Raw genomic sequence first — 17331 nt, forward strand, 5'->3', positions numbered from 1 at the left:
TACTTAGCTATACCTTTTTATTTTTAAGGCAGCTATGAATATGTAGGCAGTTATTTTGAGTGATTAAAAGTTATTTGTCTGTGTGGTATTGCTGGAGATTTCAATTCTGTTTTTATAACCTGGCTACTTTTTTTTCTTTTAAAAGTATTTGTAACATGAAACCTAACACGTGTTCTGTTTCTGTAGTTCTTACATTGTGTATATGTTGTTTTAACTTAACACATTTATATTGACTTAAAACTGGTGAGCGATTTATAAAAATCCGTCAAAATAAATCTCCTCATAAGTTAAGTGAAAATAAAACAGAATAAAAAATGTCATTAATTTGAAACTTTTTTTGCATATCCACTGGGTTATTAGTCAGGGTTCTCCAGAGAAACAACCCGACAGGGTGTGTGTGTTTGTGTGTGTGTGTGTGTGTGAGGCTTGAAGGCTTGGCAGGTCAAAAATCTGCTGAAGAGGCTGGCAGGCTGGAGACTCAGGAAGGAGCTGCAGATCCCAGAGCCTCCCTCTCACTCCGGGAAGGGTCAGCCTTCTTCTGGGTGGGCCTTCCCCAGATGATGCCCACCCTTGTTATAGAGAACTATCTGCTTTACTCAAAGTTCAGTGATTTTAATCCAAAAACCCTCACAGAAACACTTAATGATATTTGACCAAATATCTGAGTACTGTAGCCCAGACAAGTTGACACATAAAATTAACCATCACACCCACTAAATGCCAAACACTTAAAGCTGAAGATAACAAGATGCCTGGAATTTGGTCCCTGCACTCAAGAAACTGACCAGAAAAAAAAAAAAAAAAAAAAAAAGAAACTGACCAGGAAGTGTTAGGAGGGAGGAAATTTAGTCATGTAACAAAAATTATAGTAGAATTAAAATTATGAAACGTGAAGATAAATCTGGAAAGTCAGGAATAGCTGAGACCATTGTTTTTATGTGTAGTAAACAGCTGTTGAATTTTTAATTTGAGATTTGAAAGTGACATGATCTGATTTGCTTCCTTCAAAAGGCAGTCCTATAGGTAACGTAGGGAATGGCCTTGGCAGGGTGGGACTCAAGGCAGGGAGCCAGTGCCAGCAGGAATTGTTCAGGTGGACGATAACGATGCAGTGGTGCCTGAGCAGAGAAGGGGCAGGCACCAAGGGGGCTTCTTAAGTGTGTGTGCTAGGATTTCAGTAGCAGATAATGCACATGAGGAGACAGGAAGAAGGAGGAGGAAAGCATACCTGCACAAGGCGGGGTGGAGAATGACTTAAAGAAAAAGGTGGCAGTCTTTGCTGCAGAGATCAACTAAGAGGAGTGAGTACACTGATTTGTCAATGAGATCATCTTTGGAGAATTTGGAAAACCAATCTAAAAAAAACAAACCTGTAAAAGCAGTTTTTTCTTAATTGGCTTAAAAATAAGCAAGATATGTACATGATTACAAAAATTTAAATGGCACAAAAGAGTAAACAGCGATAAAAGTGTTAGTCTCACTTGACTCGGAGAGCCTCAGTCTCGTGGTCTCTTTCCCTAAAGGCCTGTCCCGTGAGTTAATATTTGTACAGCATTTAGAATAATTTCTGAAATACAGTGAATCTTATATAAGGACTTGATAAATAAAAGTAAAATAAATATCCTTACAGAGATATTCTATGTGTATGCACTAATAAATCCCCACTTAAAAAATTCAGATATATTGAATTGCAGTTCAGTGACTGCATGATGTGTGTGTGTGTGTGTGTGTGTGAGAGAGAGAGAGAGAGAGAGAGAGAGAGAGAGAGAGAGAGTATAAACATACTGACTACCATCACAGTTAAGATTTATAACACTTCTGTTACACCAAACGGTTCCATAATGCCAGTCTGTAATAAACGGCTGCTTTGCTTAGCCCCTCATAAGCGCTGATCTGATTTGTCTCTATCTTTTCCATAATGTTGTATAAATTGAATCGTACATTATGTAGCCCTCTGTGTCTGGCTTCTTATTGCTGAGATTCATCCATGTTGCTGCATTTATCATTCATTTGTTCTTTTTTATTGTTTGTTGTTTTATTCTTCACCACCTTTTGGATTGTTTCCAGTTTGAGGCTATTATAAATAAAGTGGTTATAAACATACATGTATAAGTCTTAATTGTACACATTCTCTAGTATATCCTATAGGTACATATTCTTGTAAAAAGGGCGCATGTCACTTTATAAGAAGGTGAAGATGTTTTTCAGAGAGGCTGTAGTATTTTGCATTTCCACAAGCAATGCTTGAGATTTCCTATTACTTCACTCTTCTCCGGTGCTTTGTAGGTCAGTTTTAATAGCTTTGATCATACCAGTAGGTATATGACATCATCTCATGGGATTTTAATTGCATTTTCCATAATTAATAATGCCAAGTAGTTTATCATTGATCATTCACATCTCTTCCTTGAAATATCTGTTCAAAATTTTTGCCTTTTAAAATTGATAGTTTGCTTTCTTATTATTGAGTTATAAAAGTTCTTTATGTATTTTGGATGCTAGTCCTTTATCTAGTAAAAGACTCTCCTCTCCTCCCTTCCTGTCTTCTCTCCCCTTTTTTTGCATAGATTATCCAATTGTTCAAGCACCATTTGTTTAAAAGAGTAATACTTTTTCCATTGAATTCCTTAGCACCTTTGTTGAAAATCAGTTGACCACATGTATGGGTCTCTTTCTAGATTCTCTGTTCTGTTCCATTAATCTGTATGTCTGTTCTTCAGTGTCAGCTGTATATATAGTTTTTTTGGTAAGGTTTGAAATCAGATAAAGAACTCCATCTTTGTTTCGCTTCTTAAAAATTATTTTGGTTAATCTAGAGTCTTTGCATTAAGATATACAGATGGCCAACAAGCACATGAAAAAAATACTCAACTCCCCTGATTAGTAGAGAAATGCAAATCAAAACTACCATGAGATACCACCTCACACCAGTCAGAATGGCCGTTATTAATAAATCCACAAATAACAAGTGCTGGAGGGGGTGCGGAGAAAAGGGAACCCTCCTGCACTGTTGGTGGGAATGTAAGCTGGTACAACCACTTTGGAGAATAGTATGGAGGTACCTTAGAAATCTATACATAGAACTACCGTATGATCCAGCAATCCCACTCTTGGGCGTATATCCAGACAAAACTTTCCTTAAAAAAGACGCATGCACCCGCATATTCATTGTAGCACTGTTCACAATAGCCAGGACATGGAAACAACCCAAATGTCCATTGACAGATGATTGGATTAGGAAAATGTGGTATATATACACAATGGAATACTACTCAGCCATAAAAAAGAACAAAATAATGCTATTTGTAGCAACATGGATGGAACTAGAGACTCTCATCCTGAGTGAAGTAAGTCAGAAAGAGAAAGACAAATACCATATGATATCACTTATATCTGAAATCTAATATATGGCACAAATGAAGCTTTCCACAGAAAAAATCATGGACTTTCTTAATAAATTTTAGAATCAATTTATATCAGAAATATCCAGTTGGGATTTTTCTTTGGGATTGTGTTAAATATATAGATCAGTTTTTTATTATTTAATTTTCAGCCTACACCACAGCCACAGCAACACGGGATCCAAGTGGAGTCTGCAACCTATACCACAGCTCATGGCAATGCCAGATCCTTAACCCACTGAGCGAGGCCAGAGATCGAACATACATCCTCATGGGTCCCAGTCGGGTTTGTTACCGCTGAGCCACAACAGAAACTCCTAGATCAGTTTTACATAAATTGGTATTTTAAGAATATTGAGTCTTCCCCATAAATAAGATCTAGCTCTGTGTTTATTCAGGTTTTTAGAAATGCATCCTAGTGATGTTTTGTACTTTTTCATAGAAATATCTTGCACATTTTTATGTTTATATCTATGAGTTTCATGTTTATACTGTAAATGGTACTGGTTTTAAATTTCATTTTCCAATTCTTCTTTTCTAGTGTATAGAAATGCAGTTTTTTAAAAATATATTGACCTTGTAGCCTGTGACCTTGCTAAGCTGAGTTATCAGTTAGAGTATCTTATTTTATAGATTATTTTGCAATTTTCTGCAGTGATGATTGTGTCATCTATGAATGAAGGTAGTTTTATTTTTTACTCTCTGATCTGTATGTTTTTATTTTTTTTTTTGTCTTGCTTTATTGCCCTGAGTAGAACATCCTGTATGGTATTGAATAGAAGTCATTGATTGTTGAATAGAAAACCATATATTTCAGAGTTCCTATTGTGGCTCAGCAGGTTAAGAACCCTACATAGTGTCCATGAGGATGTGGGTTCAATCCCTGCCTTGCTTAGTGGGTTGAGGATCCAGTGTTGTAGTTACGGCTTGGATCCACTGTTGGTGTGGCTGTGGTGTAGGCCGGCAGCTGCAGCTTTGATTCGACCTCTAGCCTGGGAGCTTCCATAAGCTGGGTGTGGGCAGGTGTGGCCCTAAAAAGAAAAAGAAAAATACCGAAAAACTAAAAATTATTGCCTGCCATATCAGTAAACAGAGGATGTTGCAGCCATCAAGCTGTCACAAAGAAAGAAAAGGAAAAGAAAAGAAAACCAAATATTTTAACCTTGTTTCCAATCCTATGAGGAAATGGAAGTCAGTCTTGTACAATTATATACCATGATATTTGTAGATTTTAGATGCTCTATATCAGGTTGATAGTTGCTTGTATTCCTGCTTTGTTGAGAGGGTTTTTTCCCCTTCTTGAATTATCATTGAGTGTTGAATTTTGCCACATGCTTTCTTTGCATCTGTTGAAATACTCATATGATTTTTTCTGTGTAGTTTGCAGATCTAGCAAATTTTTTATTGATGGATTTAAAAAATTTATGTGAAACAGGAGTAGCAAACCCGACTGGTATCCTTGAGGACACGGGTTCGCTATCCCTGGCCTCGCTCAGTGAATTAAGGATCTGGTGTTGCTGTGAACTGTGGTGTAGGTCGCAGATGTTCGGATCCGGCATGGCTGTGGCATAGGCTGGCAGCCACAACTCCGATTCGACCTCTAGCCTGGGAACTTCCATATGCCTGGGTGTAGTCCTAAAAAGACAACATTAAATAAATAAATAAAAACAAAAAATTTATTTGAAACAGGTTTCTCCCACTATCTGAAAGTAAAATATTCGTATGAAACTTTTTGTAAGCCAAAATAGTGTAAAATGAAGAACCAGTTACTTTAGGACACAGCTTACTAACAGATATACAAAATAAATCCAAATAAAGCCAGATCCTCAGACTCAAAGCTATGGTGTTTGGATGCTCAGATGCTGAATATGGTTGCTGCTCTTGTTGCTCTTGTGTGCTGCCTCAGTAATGGCTAGCTGCAAAATAAACACTGAAAGATATTTTTATTTTTATTTTGTAAAAGTGAAAATCTCTGTGGGTTTCTTTTGGTTTGCAAAATCCTCTTTGGATTTCTTTTGGTCTGCAAAGACAGGTATTAATGAGATCTTTCATAAAAGCAAAGTGGCATAAAGTAAACTTTTGAAATGTGAAGAATACTGGTATATACATACCTAACAAAAAAATTACCATTTGACTGTTTTCAGGTGTGCATTTCAGTGGTATTAAGTACATTTACAGTATTGCACAACCATCACCCCTGTGCACTTCCAGAAAGTTTCCATCATCTCAGATAGAAATTCTGGTTTTAGTGTCACTATCACGATAATGCTGACCTCATATAGTGAGTTTTGGAAGCATCTCCTCCTCTTTCATGGTCTCAAAGAGTCTGGTATTCTTTCTTCCTTAACTGTTGGGTAGAATTTACCAGGGGAGCCATCTAGGTTTAGGATTTTTTTCTGTAAGAAGGTCTTAGGTATAAATTGAATTAAAAAAAAAATAGACTAAGACTGCTCAGATTATCTACTTCTGCTTGAGTGAGCTTTGGTAGTTTGAATCATTCAAGGAATTTGTCCATTTCATTTAAGTTGAATTTAATGGTATAAAATTGTTCATAACATTCCCTTATAATTCTTTTAATGGCTACTGCATCTGTAGTGATATTTCTGTCTCATTTCTGATATTGGTAATTTGTTTCTTCTTCTTTTTTTTTTTCTCCTGATCAATCTGGCTAGGGATTTATTAATTATTTTTATCCTTTTTCAAAAAACCAAGTTGTGGTTTCATTGATTCTGTTTCTCAATTTTTCTGTTTTCTGTTTTATTGATTTCTGCTCTTTATCTTTTCTTCACTTTGGGTTTTATTTTCTGTTCTTTTTCTAGTTTAATGTTCTATTCTTTTTCTAGTTTTGTAAACTAGAAACTTAGACTATGGTTCTGTTAACTTTCTTCTTTTCAAATAACAATTTAATGATATATAGTTCCCTTTAAGCACTGGTTTAGCTCTGTCCCACAAATTTTGACAAACAGTTGAGTTTTTATTTTCATTCAATTCAAAATATGTTCTAATTTTCCTTTAATTCCTTCTTTCAAGTCTTGTTTTCTGATTTTCTCTTTACTTCTTTTATCAAGTGTTAATATCTCCAACAAGTTTGGGTTCATCTACTTTCAATTTTATCAGTTTTGTGTTATGTACTTTCAAGCTATGCTGTTATATACATATACATTTTGGGTTGTTATGTCTTTTTGATGACCACTTTATTATTATGTGATTTTTCTTTTATCCCTAGTTAATATTGCCTGTTCTGAATTCTTCTCTGTCAGATATTAATATAGTCAATCCAGTTTTTTTTAAAATTAGTGTTTGCACAGGATTTTTTCCCCCTCATTATTTCACTGTTAATTTATCTGTGTCTTTATGCTTAGATTTTTGTTTTAGAAAGCATGTAATTCAGTCTTGCTTTTTAAAATATAATTGACAATCTGTGCCTTTTAGTTGGGGGTAATCAAACCATTTGTACTTATTGTAGCTATTGATATGGTTGGATTTAAATCTACCATCTTACTAGTTGTTTCTATTTATTCCATTTACTCATTGTTTCTATTTATTCTATTTACTCTTTGTTCTTCACTTTTTTCTCTTTGACCTCTGATATAGTCGTATGCTACTTTTCTGTGTCTCTGTAACCTCTTCTAGTTTCATTGATTGCAGCTGTCCAGTTTTTCTGGCAGCACTTGCTAAAGAGACTGTCTTTCTCCCATTTTATATTCTTGCCTCTTTGTCAAAGCTTAATTGACCATAGGTATCTGAGTTTGTTTCTGGGCTATCTATTCCATTCCCTTGATCAGAATGTCTGTTTTTGTACTAGTACCACACTGTCTTGATTACTGTAGCTTTGTAATATTGTCTGAAGTCTGGGAGAGTTATGCACCTTGCTTTTTTTTTTTTTTTTTTCTCCCTGAGAAAAGTTTGGCAATTCTCGGTCTTATGGTTCCATATAAAATTTTGAATTTGTTCTAGTTGTAATCTCTTAATATAATTATACTCTGTGTTTCTGTGACCTTCTATTGTGGTCATGCATTTTATTTATCTCTATATAGTATAAAACACACAATTTTTTTTTTACTAATTTTGCTATATACAGTCACTTTTTAAATGTTTAAAAATCAGAAAAAGTCATATTTTTTAGCCTCATTTTTTTTTTACAATTTTCATTACTTTTATTTATATAGATGCAAATTTCTTTCTGTTATCATACTCCTGCTTATAGAACTTTCTTTAATACTACTTGTGAAGGTCCCATTGTGGCTCAGCAAAAACGAATCTGCTGAGGACACAGTATCAGTGAGGACACAGGTTCAATCCCTGGCCTCTCTCAGTGGATTAAGGATCCAGCATCGCCATGAGCTGTGGTGTAGGTCACAGATACAGCTTAGGTCTGGCATTGCTGTGGCTGTGGTGTAGGCCAGCGGCTACACCTCTGATTCAGCGCCTGGCCTGGGAACCTCCATATGCTGCAGGTGCAGCCCTAAAAAAGAAAACTACTTGTATCAGCAGATCTCTTGGCAGTGACTTCATCAGCTTTTGTTTGTTGATAAAATCATTGCTTCACCTTCATTTTAAGTTATTTTTGACTGGCTATAGGATTCTGAGTTTTTCTATTTCAGCACTTTAAAAGATCTTGTTCCATTGTCTTCTGACTTGCATAGTTTTTAATGTGAAGTCTGCTGTAATTTTTTTTTGGCCTTTTCTAGGGCTGCTCCCATGGCACATGGAGATTCCCAGGCTAGGGGTCTAATCAGAGCTGTAGCTGTCGGCCTACACCAGAGCCATAGCAACTTGGGATCCTAGCTGCATCTGTGACCTATTCCACAACCACAGCAACACAGGATCCAAACCACATCCGTGACCTACACCACAGCCCATGGCAACACTGGATCCTCAACCCACTGAGGAAGTCCAGGGATTGAACCCACAACTTCGTGGTTCCTAGTTGGATTTGTTAACCACTGAGCCACGACAGGAATTCCTAATTTTTTAATTCATTTTTCCTCTTGTGCTTTTTTCACCCCCTGAAGGCCTTTGCAACTTTTGTTTTCCATTAGTTCCTAGCAGTTTGACTCCAATGTGTCTCAATTTAATTCTTTCCTTTCTTGCTCCTTCTCTTCTTTCCTCTCCCCTCTCCTTTGTGTTCTGTTTCTCCATTTCACCTTCCTTTCTTCTCCTCCTTCCTTCTCTTTTTTGTAGTTTTCCTATTTAGGAACAAACGTATTGGATCTGTGATTTGTTGTCATTCAGTTATTTTGTCAAATTCTCAGCTATTATGCTTTCAAATATTTCTTCTTCCTTGTCTTCTCTCTCCTTGGGAGTTTCTAATTACACATTTGTTAGACCGTTGGTATTATCTTATAGATCCAGGATTTTCTGTTCCTTTTTATTTTTCACTCCTTTTTTTTTTTTTATGTCTCAGTTTGAGTAATTTCTGTTGATTTATCTACACAATTACTGATTATTTCTTCAGTTGTATCCATCTATTAATAATAACATCAATATTAATTTTCATCTCCAATGTTTTCCCCGCAGGATTTCCATTTGCTTGTGTTCTGTAGTTTCTGTTTTTCCACTGAAATTCTCCAAGCATGTTGCTGCCTTTTCATTAGATCTTTTAACCTATTAAAAGGTATAATAAAAAGATATTGTAACCTATTATAGATATTATAAAATTTATTTCGTAGAGTTTTAACCTCAGGGTCATCTCTGGGTTCTTTTTTTTTTTTTTTTTTTACTTCTTTATCCTTTGACAGTTTTATTTCCTTTTGTGGCTTTGGATATCTCATAATTTTTGTATCAATATTGGACATTGTGTATTGAGAAACAGTAGAGGCTGAATTAAATAGTATTATGTTGAGAGATAAGCATGTCTCTTCTCTCAGACTGTTAATATGGAGGGTGGTATCAATCTAGTCAGTAGTTGAGCTCGTTTTGGGTTGTGTTATTACCATAGTCACTATTAACTTCAAATTCCTTTAGCATTGGTTTGCTGTTATCTGTGTTTTGTGTAGGGTAAGGTTTGGGGAGGGTTTTTCCTCAGTGTCTCTGTTCCAACCTCAGGTGTCAGCAGCCCCTTATTTGCTGTGCCATGAGATGAGAGGTATCTCCATGCTTTGTAAACAACTACCATTTCCTATTACTCGATTGTGGGATTGTGTTTGGTGTGGGAGCATAGTTTTTTATTTTCTTGTCCAGCTTTTCTTGTCCAGCTTTATTCTCAGACAGACTTTGGGTACCTGGGCCTCCGAGGTGGGCTTTCCCTAATGTTTCTACCCCCCCACCCATGTTAGCCAAACTTTATGTTGGATATGGAGGTTGTCTTGGATGCAGTTTTCCTAGCATTTTCAGACAGCTGCTTTATCAGGGCCTTGTTTTCAACAGAGTCTTTACCCTCCCCACCTCTTTTTCCCCTATGAGCAGGTAGCTTTTGTTTCTGCTCCTTTTCTAGGAATAGTGAGTCTTTGTATAAACTTTGGGGCAGTAAAATTTCCTGCCTCTACCCCAGAGGCAGATAGGATTTGTTTCTTCCCTTTCTCCAATGATTTGAGCTATTTGCTTTGTGTGAGAGAAGAGTCAAGATGAGTGTGTAAAGTTCTGTGCTTTTCTCTCAGTGATGACATTCACTTGCTCCATACTTGCACCACTGAGTGAGACTCCCTCTGGTTTCCTGCTGTACCTTTAGCTGTCCATGAGAAGGCTCATGGAAAAGCCCTTCTCTCTGGAGTTCCTAGTTTTTCTAAACTATTGTACTAACCCACACATAGTCTTCTAGAATTTATTAACATTTCATCTGCTTTCTTCTTACCTGCATTTTTGGCATTCACCTCTTCCTTCTTTGCTCTGTTAGTGTTGAAACATTTTAAGATGCTGGCCTCTCCTTAGAGGATTTTATCACTTTCTAGGATTCATTTCATTTGTTTGCTTTACAGTCTCAGATTTCTGTTGAGTTTGAGAGAAGTTAGAATTTTTTACATTGTCTGGTCCGTCTCACAGTTGCATTTCTACATTCTAAGGAAGAGTGAATACTCTCTCTGCCTTTAAAAACTATACTGACCTTGCATCTTGATTTTTTTTTTTCACTTACATGTTGGGAGTTCACTTCTATTTTGGAGTTTATGCTACATCAAGATATGATTAACATGTACTCCATTCTTTTTTATGTTTACTATTATATATTGGTCAAAGTAATACTCATATGTATAAGAAGTCAAAGTTTATTCAGGATTAATGGTATAAGGATTCCAGATTTATAATAAAAAAATGCTCTCCTTCTCTGCCATGACCATTTTTGCTTCCTTTTTTCCCACAGGCAACCACTTACTGCCTGTTTCAGTTGTCCAGTGATTTTCTACTGTCAGTGGCTTGTACTGCGATTTCTTGATTTTTTTCTTTTTAGATATTATCTGAGTTCCTGCTATGGAAAATGAGGATTTATTTAACTCTCTTATACATACTCCACATGTATACTTTTCTATGTTTCTCTAACTTATCCCCAAACTGTCTACCAAGTAAACATATAGTGTAGTTTTTTAGTTTCTTTCTTGGAGCTCTTAGTCTCCTCTTCTGCTTTGGATTGTTTGTTTGATAGATCTGCTGAAGACTCACTGTTTTGGTTCTTCTCTTTAGCATTTCCCTGAAAATTCCTTTTGCCTTTTCCCCTTGTTGAGTCGCCTGTTTTCTGGACAGTTTCCCTTGTTCTTTCTTTATTTGTTTTCCTGTGTTGCTGGAGTACATGCTTTAGTAGCTTCCTGATAGAGGATACAGAGGGAGTCAGTTTTTTTGAGGTCTTATAAGTCTGACACATTTTTACATTTCTCACACACTTAATTGATATTTTTCTTAGGTATAATTCTAAATCGGCAATATTTTTTTCTGAGATATAATTTTAAATTGGAAAATTTTTTTCACAGAGTTTGGAAGGAATTGCACCAGTGTTTTCTACCTCGTAGTATTACTGTTGAAATCCCCAAACCCTCTGATTCTAAAGCCTATTTATGAAAATTTTATATTTCCTCTCCCTCTTGATGCTTTTCTAATAACTTCCTTTCTCAGGAGATCTGAAACGTCTTGGGTGATTGATTTGATTTGTGTATTCTTTGTTAAATTCTATTGGGTGTTTGGGTTTCACTCCAGAAATGTATGTACTTTAAGAGTTGGAAATTTTCTATATTATTTCTTTGATAATGTCTTTCATTTTTATTGCTGTTGTTTCTTTGTGGAATACCTATTATATGATCCTCTGATTCTTTCTTTCTTTTCTGTTTCTGTCTCTTTTTCTTCTTGATCTGTTTTCTAGGCAATTTCTTCAGTTTTATCTTCAGTCCTTCTTTGAAGTTTTTTCTTTGGCTATTGTCTTTTTTATCTCCCAGAGCGCTTCCTCATTCTCAGAATATTCCTTTTTTGTAACCTCCTATTCTTGCTTAATAGTTATAACCTCTCTCTCAGAACTTTTTTTTTAACATTTTTTGGGAAGTTTTATTCTGTTCCCTGTGCTGTCTTCACCATTTCTTGTGGATCAGAAGCCAGGCTGTTGTCTTCTGAGGTCCAGTGAGGAAGGAAATGGGGAAACCTTATCTTCCAGGATGTAGCTTTGGACTCCATCTCCTTTTTTTCAGTGTGGCGTATAGATCCATCCCATCCTCAGCTGTACCTGGTGTCCAGAGTCTTTTTTTTCAGCCTTTCTGTCTTAAAGGAAATCTGTCTCCTTGGGATCAAACAGATGACCTGGAAATTTCAGAGCATTTTGAGACTTCCAAGCAATCTTTCTGTTTTCAGCCTCTTCCAGGATTCATTTTTAGAAGCATTGGGTGTGCTTCTGATTCCCAAGGCTTTCTGGGGTCCTGGGACACAAATCTCTTTACTTATTGTAAGCTCTTTGTTGACTTCTTACTCAGCACGTGAGGTTTCAGCCGTTTTTTTCAGCCGACTCACATCTGTTAAGTTAGTTACAACTTGCTTATTTGCTTTCTAGGTTCCACGCTTTGATTGACTTACGTCTTTTGCATTAACTCCTTTCATATTCAGGGAAGGGTAGGGGCAGAGGGAGGAAGAAGAGTTTATGGGTTATTGGATAATTGATTTAGACATGTTTAGGGAGAGAGAAGAGATTATTCCTTGTGTTCACTCTATAATGTTTAAGCAGATGCCTTACAAGAAGCAGTTTTATTAGAGTGTTGGGGGTAAAAATCGCAGATCAGCAGGCTTGAGTAAACTTTTTTGTTAATAGAAGGAGAGAAATGGAGGAATGAAATGCTGAATGTGTTATTACTTCAGCTAAGCCTTCCAGTGCCCGAGAATCTGCATTCTTCTAATTAGCCAGCTCTTTCCTTCCCTGAAGTGACTTACCCCTTAGTGTGTACACTCTTCTCCATCAGCTCTTGTCTCATTCTGTGAACTTGTCTTGTGCCTCCCAGAGGACATGTGAGTGGAAGTCTCCCCAGGCCTTCCCATCAGCGTGTATCTGCATGTACCAACATTTCCTCCTTCTCCAACTTTTCACTCTTAATTACAGATGTAGAGTGTGTATAGAATGTTTTATGTGGATTTAATTTATCCGTTTAGTCTTTGACATATAAAATACTGATTGTAATAGGAAATGTAAATATAAAATACTGATTGTAATAGGAAATGTACCTCTCCCTCTGCCCTGGAGTACTTTTTATCAGTAACTCTGGCTCCACAAAAAGAGAACATCACAGTTAAAGTTATTTATTAATTTTATTAAAGTCCTTACTACTTCAAAATATCTGAGTTCAGAATGTATTTTACCCTAAACCTTGATCAAATCATCTGGCTAAAGGATATTCCAAATTTTACTTAAAGTTAGGTTAGGTTTCAGTTTTTGTATATGTCATAAACAATACTTGGTGACCATTGTCAGGACTTTGCCAGAGCAGATATAGTAATGTTTCTATCATTAATTTGACCTCAGAAATGATAAAGAAGCTCTTTAGTCATGTTAGCATTTGTGATGATTATTAGCGTTTCCTGTTTGAAAAAGAATTATTCACTTTTAACCACCCTGATAGAGCCTGTGTTGTATATAATACCTATACTAAATGTGGGGCTTTCTTGATGAGTTAAATTGTAAATTTAAATAAACAGATAAAGTCAGGAGACATAAGAAACAGATTAAATGTAGAAAAAGGATGGATGGTACTGTTCATATTAGTTATTCTTATGTCTGTGGTCCTGGGATCAGAGTTGGAGAGAATGAGATGATAGCCTTTGCCCTGGATTAATTGATTAATTTTTTTCTTTTTGAATAAGTCTCTTTCCCTGGATTTAAACCATTGATTTAATTTTTCAGACAGGGGAAAACAAAGGATGGAGTGGTCCGAAGGCTGGGTTTCCTGAACCAACAAATAACAGTAAGTTTCTACTTTTATATTAAGTGCACTTAGTGTTCATCCGTGGTTCAGTGAATTGTCTCTTGGTGGGTATTTGCTGGGTCTCTTTGGGCCTGAGGTACCATGTTAAGTGTCATGAAAGATGCATGGAATTCTTGGTGTTTTGCTTTCCTGGAAGTGACAGAAGACACAGGTATGGTACTCATATCCTTAATATTTTCTCCACATAGTGATCACGTTCTTTTTTTAAAGTTGCTTTTATTATGGCATTATTACCATAGAAAAGAATCAAAAAAGAAAAACAGTTGTCTACCAGCCCATTATAATCCAATATCAGCTGTTTTCACAGTTCTCCTTTTTAGGTACAGACCCACTTTTATGTAATTAAAATGGAGATGAGAGTTTGCAATGTGTTTTCATTTAACATTGTAATAAACATTTTCAAGTTGTGCTGAGTCATTAGAGTTTTAAAGTCATTAATCAAAATATTAGAAATGTAAGAATAAAATTGCTCACTATTTTATTCCAAATATAGTATTATAGACACTTAAAAATCCACTTTAGGTTATTTCTTTTTGTCAAGCTGTTATGCATTGGAAGCATAGGCATTTTTCATTAATTTCCTTCCCACCTCTCCCAAAAAGCATATATTTTCACTGAGGTAATTATTTTACTGTATATAAATCAGTAAAACAGAACAGCCAGACAGTTAAAGACCCTGTCTAAGTGAAGTCCCCAGGAAAGTCAGACCTCTGTCATTTCTAATCCTTGTTCTATTCCTTATAATCTCTGGAAGCTATATTAGCTTAAATACATAAATTGTTGTAATAAAGAGTATTCTTTGATATTAGCAGCCGATCTCTTAATGTATAATGAAAGTTGTAACAAATTTTATCAAAAGCATGTTTATGAGAATTGAATTCTTGTGTCATGAAAACTAGCCTCTTGGAAAGACTACTTCAGTGAGGTAATGGCATTCATGAATTGTTTTCTGGCAATAATTTAAATAATGTAATATAACTCCAGGCCTTTTGTCTATGTACATAAGGATGATGAATGAGATAGGCTTATTAGTACATTGCCCAAAGAAAAAATGGAATCAATTGAGGATTCATAGAGAGTTTACTTTTAATTCCTTCGATGTTTCAGTATATAGGATTATAATTACTTGGTAAAGGAATGTAACAAGCATTAAATTGATTTCAGTTTTATGTTAAGTACTTAGCACAATACTGCTTTCTTACTAAGCACATGATGAATGTTAATTTCCTTCCATGCCTTCTCTCTCTCTCTCTTTTTATGTAAAAATTATATAATTCTGTATAGGCTTGCCAAAAATTCCATTCTTATACTTTTTACTTGTCAGATGTCTTTTGCATGTAGGTACATCTGACCAAATACTATGTGGTTTATATCTGAATAGTTACTTTTGGCACTAAATATTTTTTCTAGGAACATAAACATTATGTATCTGAGTAGGGAAGTCAGATAGTTTTTTTTTTTTTTTTTTTTTTTTTAGTTTCCATTTCTTTAAATCTTTTTTTCCATTTTTTTTATTACTCAAATGAATTTATCACATCAGTCAGATAGTTTTTAACTTGACAGTTTTAACATGAAAGCCCATTGTAGAGAACCTACAAACTCCATCATTAAACAGTGATGTTTTGGCCCTCATCTTTATATGTCTCTTGATTTTTTTTTTTTAATTTGCTAAGGGATTTGAATTCCTTTGCGTGTATGAGAAGAAATATCATAAAGAGGCCAGTGAGTTTCAGTGATCAGAAATGTGTAAGAATGCATAAAGATTTGCTTTAAACCTAATAGAGGAAACCATTTGAAGCCCCCTTAAAGTTTAACCGGGCTGTTCACATTTTAGGACTCCTCTGGTCCATAGAGTAGTTCAAACTGAGAATTTGAAAGAATGATCTTCACCCCTTCCCAGCCCGAGGAGGTGAGAAAGCTGATTGGCTCTTCCCTGAATTCTAAGCGGTCTCTGTGGCAGGTCACCAAAGACGAAGAGGGCCGCCCAGCTCTGAGAAGTAACTGTTTCTCTTCCCCAGATCTAGAGCTCCGTTGGTGCCTCGTGGCGACTTCAATACAACATTAGGGAAAAGTTGGTCACTGTGATGAATTACTTGAAAAGTAGTTTAGGAGTTCTTGTCGTGGCTCAGTGGTTAACGAATCCGACTAGGAACCATGAGGTCATGAGGTTGCGGGTTCAATCCCTGACCTCAATCAGTGGGTTAGGATCCACTGTTGCCGTGAGCTGTGGTATAGGTCGCAGACGCAGCTCAGAACCCACGTTGCTGTTGCTGTGGCTGTGGCATAGGCAGGCGGCTACAGCTCTGATTAGATCCCTAGCCTGGGAACCTCCATATGCTGCTGGAGAGGGTCTAGAAAAGGCAAAAAAAAAAAAAAAAAAAAAAGGAAAGAGTTTAAATGCATATATTATGGTGACATTTAGGTTAAACTCTCTTTTACTTTACCTGTTCCTTGAGTTTGAAATCTGCCCTGATTGGTTCCTGTCCCATGGAGAATACCTGTGTTCTGTAGGCAGAGGTTAGAGGAGGGGTCTCTCAGGATGGCTCACATGGGGAAGACAGAAATTTAAGAGAATGCCGGTGCTACCTGCCTCACTGGCATTGTCTGACCTTGAGCAACTCAGCTTGCATCTTATCACTCAGTGCGCTCTGTTAAGAGAGTATCTTTAGGAGTTCCCATCGTGGCGCAGTGGTTAATGAATCAGACTAGGAACCATGAAGTTGCGGGTTCGGTCCCTGCCCTTGCTCAGTGGGTTAACGATCCGGCGTTCCCGTGAGCTGTGGTGCAGGTTGCAGACGCGGCTCGGATCCCGTGTTGCTGTGCCTCTGGCATAGGCCAGTGGCTACAGCTCCGATTGGACCCCTAGCCTGGGAACCTCCATATGCCGCGGGAGCGGCCCAAGAAATACCAAAAAAGACAAAAAAAAAAAAAAGAGAGGGAGTATCTTTAATTATCTCACATTTGTGAAATGATTAAATGAAAAGGTAATATGTTACTTTGTAAAGAAAACGAATGTCATCATGAAGTTTTTCCCTATCGTGTTTCTGGTTAAACTCTACTTCACAAATTGTAGTTAAAAAGAACAAATTTTTGGAGTTCCTACTTTGGCCCAGTGGGTTAAGAATCTGACTACAGTGGCTTGGACTGCTGCAGCGGTGCAGGATTCAACCCCCAGCCTGGCACAGTGGGTTAAAGGATCTGGTGTCATCGCAGCCACAGTGTAGGTTGCAGTGGCTCAGATTCGATCCCTGTCCTGGGAACTTCCATATGCTGTGCATGTGGCTATAAAAAAAGAAGAGAAAAAATTTTAGCCAACCATTATTTGGATAAATATTATGAAACTAACTTGGAACCATATTGTATAAAAATTCAAAGAAGGGAATGCAGAAGTGGAAAGGGGAAAGAAGACAACTTTAACCTGATATAGCTAGCACCTAACTTTAAGTAGACAAGAAAAGTTAATGTACATGTGCATTTAATTTTTGAAGTGGAAGATATTTTTTAAAAGATTACAGTCAGAAGAAACGACTAACAGTTACAACTAAAAAAAA

The 17331-nt window shown here is 36.5% G+C and overlaps 1 protein-coding gene across 54 annotated transcripts in view; it reads left to right on the top strand.

Moving 5' to 3' along the window:
- STAU2 (staufen double-stranded RNA binding protein 2) overlaps positions 1-17331 on the top strand; it is a 319371-nt gene that overhangs the window by 129973 nt on the left and 172067 nt on the right. For all 54 annotated transcript variants that reach the window (NM_001444571.1, NM_001444575.1, XM_085020656.1 and 51 more), the window contains 1 exon segment: positions 13699-13759. In NM_001444571.1, the coding sequence (NP_001431500.1) occupies positions 13699-13759 (61 nt within the window).

This window comes from Sus scrofa, chromosome 4 (genome assembly GCF_054392235.1).
Source record: "Sus scrofa isolate SSC_HxYL_T2T_F1_AM1 chromosome 4, Sscrofa_HxYL_maternal_Yorkshire_Landrace_v2.0, whole genome shotgun sequence".
NCBI lineage: Eukaryota > Metazoa > Chordata > Mammalia > Artiodactyla > Suidae > Sus > Sus scrofa.